Here is a 9021-nt window from a genome sequence, read left to right as displayed (position 1 = left end):
TACGCCAAGTGCTCTGTTGGAAAGGAGTAGGCCATTAAGGGTCTTAACGCAACTAGCTAGGGCGTTGCAAAATTAGATGGGGGAGATAATATCATAATCTATGAGTCCCCAAGGTCAAGGGCTAGCCGTACGCTGTGGGTGTTCTCTAGGTTCCTACAGGTTTATTAATGAAAGGATGTGAATGCAAGTGCATTTCTATATATCTTGTTTTGAAGAGCCATATGTTTGTTACCAAAGAAAAAATGTTAGCTTTAATTACCTAACAAGTGGAGTAGTGTTGCACATTAATGGCATACACCAAGCCTATAACATTAGGTTGTGATTGTGCAAAGGATCTTTGGGAACTTGGCAATGAAGATCATGTGACATCCCAATGGTCTTTCTTAAATCTTTTAATTTCAAGCCATATATGGTGGCAACGAGAAAACTCTTTGAGAGATTCCCCATCTCTTTTTTGTGTCCAAAACATTTTCCTTCTAGATGGTTCTTGTATTCCCTCTAATATGTTGCGTCTCAATGGTTGACATAGCTAGGTTTTCGACATCATTAATTCACTTGAAAAAATAAACAAATAAAAAAGGGTTAAAAAATGTCAAAAAAGGATATTCTCGACATTTTTCTTGGCATTTGAGGAAAACCCAATGCAAAGCGATGCTAGGAAACATTTATGTTGTTTCGAAATGTCAAAAGTTGTTTCATGCAAATTAAGAACTTAAAGATTGCGTTCTCTTTGCTTTTCTATTTTTAATTTTAAGTTTTGAATTCATTTTTAGTTTTCTATTTTGGTAGTCTGTTTTTAGAAAATTGAAAACGCATTTTCTTTATCATTTTAAAAAATTATTTCTCAAAACAGAAAATTAGAAAATACATTCTCTTTGAAATTTTGAAAATAATTTTTTAATAATATTTTATTCAATAAATTTGATTATTCAGTAAATTAGAAATATTCAATATTAATATATGATTAAGAAATATATACATTTTAAAATTAATGAATTTTGTAATATTTTTCTCATCATTATAATAAAATATGAATAAATAAATGTGTTTTGAATTTAGAGTTTGTTTTGAATGAAAACATTCAAAACAACTTTTTGTTATTTTGAGTTTTCTTTATAATTTTTTTTTTGTTTTCAAAAATGAATTTTTAAAAACAATAAAGATAACGTGTTTTCATTATTTTAGAAAATTAAAAACTAAAAATAGCTTGAAAATAGTAAAAAGAACAGAGCCTATGATTCTCCTGTTATTGATTTGAATTTATTTCCTTAGTCTTCTCATAGAGAAATTATTTTGTGATTGTCACGGTGGCTATGATGGTTTGTCTCATTTAATTTTACGAACCATCTGGATTTTGGAGGAAATTAATTTACCCTTTTAAAAATTTCTGATTCCCAATTCTTTGTTTCTCTTCACACTTAACCATTAATTAAAGAGAAATTATATGTGTATAACTATATGACTTGCCCCGTTTGTCGTGCACATAAATTTTGTAATTACTTGACCCAACAAGCCATGATCTAAAACTAATAAAGACAAGGGCTAGCTAGAAAGTTAAGAGTGGCCCAGACAAGATATGAAGACATTTGAATATTGTCCAAGTCATGGCTCTTTAAAGTTGAAACACTCAAGAAAAAGTAATTTCATTGGATTCTACTACCATCCATTCTCATTCAAAAATGTCAAGCTTAGCCATCCATCTGGTCGAGCCATTCAATGCCAGTGAAACTAAAGGTGTGGGTCATATCGTATTGTAGGAATTGTTTTGAGTTTTTCAACGATAAATCATCACTATTTTTTTCAGTGTATATTAAATGTATAAATAATTTTATTGGGCATGTGCATTAAATAATAAATACACAAAAATCTATTTAGGGATTCATTCTGAAAATTTTGAATTCAGGTAATAAAAGAAGTGAATATAAGTCTTAGCACTAGGGCAATCCTCGAGATATATAATAGGAATTGAGTTTGCAATTAATCAGCCTGGCTAGGTACAAAAGACGAAATAATAAGCAGTGGTGAGGGAGAGAGAGAGAGAGCACCCCCCACCGAGTGGGGGGGGGAGAGGAGTGGGGTCGATGATGATGAGGCAATTAAATCAGGAAAGAGAAATGACATGGGAATTCCCGGCCACGTGTAGGTACGATTATTGAGGATCATGTGTGACAACGTGAGAGCTCAGAATTCCTAATTGGAATCACATTCCCTTCCTTTCCATATAATATATATATATATATATATATCCAGAAAGAGAGATAGAGTTATTATTATTGCTAGCAAGGACGTTTGCAAAAGTGAAAGCTGCCGTTCACAGAAAGAGAGAGAGAGAGAGAGAGAGAGGAAGAGGGGCATGACACGAAAACCCAAGTGGGGATTGAGATGCATGGAGGCTCTTAGATCTAGAGAGGGAGAGAACACGAGGACCCAAGTGGGGATTTTGGAAGCATGAAGCCGAGAGGGAGAGAGAGAGAGAGAGAGAAAGATTTGGGTTGAGTTCGGTTGTAGAGTTGTTGCATGGTTACAAGAGTTATGTTTATTGTACTAGTTAAAATATACCCTGAATAAACTGAATAAATAACAAGACAAATCTTATCAGTATCCATACAATTTTATTTCGGGATCACACACACTTCTCTCTCTCTCTCACTCTCTTTCTCGATATATGTATATATATATAAAAGCAAGAGTCAAGAGATGACCACTGGCTCCATAACAACTACTACTACTAGTAGTAGGACGTACGTACGTACCGGGAGATACATATATATATATATAGTAGAGGTCCGACCGACAATCCGACCAACAACAGGTTAATTTACATTACCATGCACTGCACTACATGCATCATACATATATATATATGTATATATTCTTCTAGAGAGAGAGATAGAGAGAGAGATATTGCTTTTTCTGTGGAGGGTTCATTAATTCAACTGGTTTTTTATTTTTATTTTTAATTTCTTAATTAGGGAGGAGGGGTTTGCTTTATTGAGAATTCTTCTTGGCAAGCAAAGGCTATAGCCTTGGTTCTTGCAAAAGCAACATGGAACACCTCATATCCAAGATTCCTTTCTTTCAACCTCCCCCAATCTCCTCTTCCTATATGTATATATATATATATATATATTCCCAAGCAAAAGACTATACATACATACATACATATTAATTTAATAATAATTAATAACATACTTTATATAAACATATTATTATTTTCGTGATTGTTCATGACTAATAATGCCAGAGTTTTGAGCAATCAATATTTTCTTACTTTCTTTGCTTGTTAGGGGGTAAGTTTGACATAAGATTTAACACGCGCGCGCGCACACACACACACACATATATATATATATAATGTGGGAAGCCAATGTGGCATAGAATCCACTAGAACAAGTTAAACTAGGTTGGCATTCTGTGTGTCCAATTAGAGCAAGTTTTTTCTCAATATATATGTTCAATTCTTTTCAGGGAACAAAACAAAACATTTATATATACTAGCAACCCAGAATTTAATTCAAGCATTTTAATCATAATGTGGAGAAACTAAAGACATTTCCAAATCAAATCTCTGAAAATTTTCAGCCATTGAAGATATAGCTCACATCTTCCATGAATTTTAATGTATATTTTGGTAGCATATCATATCACATTTTGTTTAGAGATGAATGATAATGCTCGTAAATCTAAAGTCTAAATTTAAAATTTTGGAAAAAAATTACAAATTGTCGCTAAAATAATCTTTTAAGTTAATGCATTAAAAAAACAAAAAAAGCGTATGCCAATGTGGAATCATATACCACATTGGGGAACTTCTACAGCCAATCTTCATTCTACCTTCATATCTCCATACTGTACTGCATAATTATAATACGTATTGCTAAATGAAAAAAACAAAATCTCTCTCTCTCTCTCTCTGTGACATAGAATACAGAAAATCCCATTTACATTACAAATGACTAAAAGAGAGGTTTATAATTGAGGTTTGTTTCTGCAAAAGCAAAGGCTATGTGTGTGTGTGTGTGTGTGTGAAGACAGCTATACTTGTTAAGAAGAACCTGGTCTTTGTTACTGAAGCAGTGTCTTATAAGACCGTATCTTTTTCTAAAGGGAGAACAACTGTATACATCTGATAATTAATTACTATATATATATATATAGATGTTTTTGATCAGCCTAGGTAGCTATGAATCGATCGCAACACGATCTTAGAAGGAGAATATATATATACATTATATATATTGCATTGGTGCAGAAAACAATGGCGGCAGAAGATCTCTGAGATACAGTTATATAGTTTGGCAGGAATGAGGACAAAGCAAACGAAAGGCAAGGCATTGTGAAATGCCAATGAGGAGGATATATATATATATATGTATATATAAATATATATATCTGAAAGAGATAGGTTTTTGAGTGGCGTGCAGACACTGAAAACGAATCACATTCCATTCTTCTGACGACTAGTTCCCAGGCTTTTGACTCTGCCATTTTATGGGGCCATTATAAGGGAACAAAACTCGAGAATTGCCAAAACCCTTTATATATATATTTTTTGAAGCTTCATTCGAGTTTGAAGGAGGGTACGTACGTATTTGTCGTGTGGAATTCGGAGCCATTTTGGAGTCTTTTGAGGCTCTTGTCGTTCAATCTTGATCTTTCCCATCCCAGCACCAGCATCATAATAAGCAGCTTCTTCAAATTTTGTTATCATTGCATAATCATCATGGAAACTCTCTCTCTCTCTCTCTCAAAAGTATTATGGCTAGACAAACATTCAACAAGTGAACATTAACAGATGGATATTCTTGGAGTTGGAGAGATCAAAGTAGTTAACCAATACCTAGGTGGGAGAGGGATCTTATGAAGGTACTCCGGAAATAGAGGAAAGTGAATGTTTGAACTCTAAGCAAGTGCATGAAAATACATTATATATTCAAAACCCATCTCAGGATATGGCATATATAGATATAATGAGATCACACTTTGATTATTCTCAATCTAAGTGGGAGCTTAAATATATATTATATATCAAAATGTTTTCCACTAGCAACTGTGAGGCTAAAAGAAAGCAAATGCACATATGGCAGATAAAAATAAGTTGATGCGATTCTAATTTCTTAGTGTAACATGGAAGTAAAGTAATCACTGGAAGAAGCAATGCCCGGCTACCTTCTTGACAGAAGAAGGTACGTAAAAATCATTTGACTAAAAAAGTCTTTGGTCTCTTAAAATAAAATAAAAAAAAACACAGAGAGAGAGAGAGACATTCCAAACATGACCATCTTTTGACTCTTACAAAATAAAGAATCTCGTGTTCTAAGATGTTTCTACTGTTAACGTGAATGAGGTCTCGGTTCTTGAAAGAAAGAGGTAAGCGTAGTTTAGTTAATTAATAAGCATATATATAGTTTTGCAAAGCTCCACCATCCATTGTTATTCACCAAATATCTTAATTAGTGACGGCAATGAAACAAGCATGTTAGTGTTCTGTTGAACCTTAACTACTAAATAAGAGACCAACCGACTGTTTACATGAAAATAGGGAGGCACTGAAAAAGATGATATCTATAAATAGAATCAAACTGTACAATTTTACTATTGCGCGCAGTTCTTGAAATGTCATCACCAACTTCTCAGTACACCAAATTAACCAAAAATTTATAATTGATCAACTATTCCATGACAAGGGACAATTCCTCAACTTGGCCTAAAAACATAATTTATAGTACAATTTCCAACAAAATGGTTATAAGGTTGTACTCAGCTAGCTAGGTTGAATCACAAACCAACCTTCAAATTGCCCAATTTAAGCCACTAATCCATGCCCAAAATTGACGACACAACATAGATAATTTCGTCCTCTTCATCTAATTAAAAACAAAAATGTTGGTTTCAACAAAATAAGCATGTCAGTTTGATTTTGAATCTTATACAATCAGGAGAGAGAATTTGAGTATGCAAACCTTCTTATATTCAAGTAATATTACTTAAGGAATTGAATCCAGGTGTTAGGATCATCACAAAATCCATAGAATTAAACATCCAGCCCGGTGCTATTGAAAATTAGATCACCTTCAACTCCAATATAAAAGCTACAACACCTCATACATTAATTCATCTTTGTAAACATGTTCAAGCATGAAACAAAACAAAATTAAACGAAACAAAACAAAGCATTAGCTAATATTGATTTCTAGGGTTTGTAGGCAATATTAGAGTGATCACAAGCTCTCACTCCACCATCAGTCTTCCTCCATTTTTGCCACTATAAGATTTGGACTGGAACCATGTTTTGCAAATAAAACTATCTCCAATACCCTTGAAGCTTTGGTTGGGGGGGGGGGGGGGGGGGGGGTTACTAAGATTCACTATGGCAATTTAAATTAAGGTCACACTACCAGATGGAGAGCTTAATTAATCACAAGGGATTGGTAGTTGAAGAAGAGCTAAATCCAGAAAGGTCATTAATATTCCATCCAGAACCAGCAGTACTCCAATACTGATCATTTCCAGGGAGTCCTAGGAATTGCCTTGACAAATTCACATCTTGCTGATTGTCTTCCATTTTCACTGAATTAGCCGGTTGACCGATCCCCGATGCTGTCTGTTTCGGCCTGATTTGGCTGCCTTCACCACCGTAGGCGCCGGATAAGGGCTCTAGGCCGCTTTGAAATGGATATAACCCAGATGGCAAATCCAATCCGGCTGCTAGCGAAGAGATCTGGGTCGGTTGTAGTCGCCACTGGTCGAAGCCGCCGGCCGCCGGCATATAAGCACCACCAACACCTCCACCAAGTGACATGCTTCCTAGCTGGAAATTCATGTCACTTGTAATCGCCGCCAAAGGCGCTGAAACGCCGCTGTAACCCAAGCTGATCTCGCCGGCACCATAATCAGAGAGCTGGCTTAGAGGGGCCATGAAGCGCAACGGTGGAATTTGTGGCGTGAGGCCTAAAATACTGGCGGTTCCAGTACTAGTAGAGGAAGCTGCACTTGCGGAGCCGCTGCTAGTTTGCCGGTCACTGCTAACTGGAGATTTAGAGCTGCTGCCCTTGCTCCTCTTGTTTCTCCGGCAGCCGCCTCCGACTGGGACGTTTCTGAGAGCACCGCCTCTGGTCCAGTACCGCCGGCAGGCCTTGCAGAAGTGGCGGGGCTGCGAGAGGCTGTAGTTATTGAAGTAGCAGAACTTGGTGTTTGAGGAATCGCATCTAGGGCATTTGAGGGCAGCCTCTGGCATGGGGATGTTGGCGAGCCGGGCTCGATCAGCCATCGAACCAGGTCGGATTGAGCCCGTGACGCCGGCCACATGAGGCTGAGGCAGCGGTGGCGGCGGCTGTGGCGGAAGTGGAAGATGAGGATTTCCACTGCTAGACGTCCCTGCAGTTTGAGGGTTTGGTTGCTGCAAAATTAACCCAAAAAAAAAGAAAGAAAGAAAGAAAGAAAGAAAGAATGAGATATCTGCAGGTATATTCAAGTAGAGATGTTGAAAAATAAAGAAGAGAAGAGAAGGGAAGCAAAAGGGCAGGAATATTTTTTTTTTATCTTTTGAATTTGTAGCTTTAGTGGCAAAGAAGCCATGGAAGGGGAAACCATTCCATATTGAAGAAATGAAACCCTTACCTGCTGTTGCCAGTTGGATGGATCAAGATAAGCTGGAATGGAGGAAAAAACCATGGTTCTTGATCCTTTGCTTTTGTAAAGGTTGATGGGGTTCTTCAAAATATAGTGGAGAATCACATCAACAAGAAGAGAGAGGGTTGGTTGGCGCGCAGAGAGAGAGAAAGAGTGAGTGATGATAAAGTGAGAAGGAGAATAAGGGGCAAAAATAAAAGAAGGTGCTTTATGCTATATATATATGCATGTTAGAGAGAGAGAGAGAGAGTATCAGGCTGCTGTTTCTTTTCACTCTCTCTCCAATTTTGTTTTGTTGCTTTTTAGGGTTTCGAGAGGGCAATGTTTCTTCGCCTTTAAGCTTCTGATGATACTGTGGTTATTTGCTCCCAAACCCAAAAAGTAATATAGATTTCAGTGGCTCTCCTCTTGCATGAAGCAAAGCAGCATATCTATACATATATATATATATATATGGAGAGAGAGAGAGAGAGAGAGAGAGAGGGAGCTGTGCCAAGCATCAGCATATAACCATGGGTTAAGAGAGGCACTAATTAATCAATTTTTCAAATGCAACTTTTGACTAATTTAACATGTATATGTTCAGTGGATTAGACTAATTTAAGGAAAAGTGTAATTCATGCACTAAGTTTTACATTGTGCCAGGGTCAGACTTAGAAGAAGAAAGAAGAATTAATAGAATCGTATTTGTATATATGCATGTAATATTTTTTTTTTTAATTAAAAACTACTACTTTTGTAATTCAAAAAATCGTGATCATTGGATGAAGGAAATAATTAATTTTACTATATATGGTTAAGACGGTTCCCGCAGTAAAATTAATTAGACTAAACTAATGCCAAGGAAATTAATGTTAAATAAAAGAAAAGAAAAGGTGGCAGCTGTGCCTTGGTGGGTGCAAAATCAGTCCAAGAAAGTGTCCCCGACCAGACCCAATTTGCCTTTCCTTCCTCCCCATCGACTCTCTCTCTCTCTCTCTCTCTCCCTCCTTCGCATGCATGGGAATACAGACATGCTTATATATACATGCACACACACCCACATTGATCCATACCCATGACAAATGCTACCAACATTAATTATTAATACACAAACAAAGTGACATTTATTCTTACCTAATTAAGGATAATCACATACCCACAATTAAATTATATATATATATATAAATAAATATAAAATGCACACACTCGATCGTCACAAGGCCACAAAGACTTAATTAATTGTTTATTCATCTACATAGGAAAATTAAATTGGTGGTTACATGACAGAATGCGGTTGTGACTTCCATCTTCTTTTCTATCTTTCGTGATTGAAGCTTGTTTGTTGTTGATTTCTTTATTTAAAGGTGACATTCTTAATTAGATTCGTCTACAGTATTTCGTGCCCAA

The 9021-nt window shown here is 36.1% G+C and overlaps 1 protein-coding gene across 1 annotated transcript; it reads right to left on the bottom strand.

The window, feature by feature from the left end:
• Positions 1-6079: 6079 nt before the first annotated feature.
• LOC127787958 (dof zinc finger protein DOF5.1-like) lies at positions 6080-7838 on the bottom strand. Its single transcript, XM_052316054.1, has 2 exons — positions 7621-7838; positions 6080-7399 (listed from the first exon to the last, which is right to left on the bottom strand). The coding sequence occupies exons 1-2, from the start codon at positions 7672-7674 to the stop codon at positions 6419-6421; spliced, it is 1035 nt and encodes a 344-aa protein (XP_052172014.1). The 5' UTR covers positions 7675-7838; the 3' UTR covers positions 6080-6418.
• Positions 7839-9021: the final 1183 nt, after the last annotated feature.

The sequence above is a fragment of the Diospyros lotus genome, chromosome 13 (genome assembly GCF_014633365.1).
Source record: "Diospyros lotus cultivar Yz01 chromosome 13, ASM1463336v1, whole genome shotgun sequence".
In the NCBI taxonomy this organism is placed as follows: domain Eukaryota; kingdom Viridiplantae; phylum Streptophyta; class Magnoliopsida; order Ericales; family Ebenaceae; genus Diospyros; species Diospyros lotus.
Note: the sequence above shows the minus strand (reverse complement) of the source record. Positions and strands in the feature narration are given on the sequence as shown.

What these genes read in the sequence shown, in the direction of transcription:
- LOC127787958 (XM_052316054.1), bottom strand. Translation starts at nt 7,674, where the DNA reads ATGGTTTTTTCCTCCATTCCAGCTTATCTTGATCCATCCAACTGGCAA. An exon ending in CATCCAACTGGCAACAGCAG is followed by an intron (nt 7,400 to 7,620) that starts GTAAGGGTTTCA and finishes TTAATTTTGCAG; the next exon opens with CAACCAAACCCTCAAACTGC.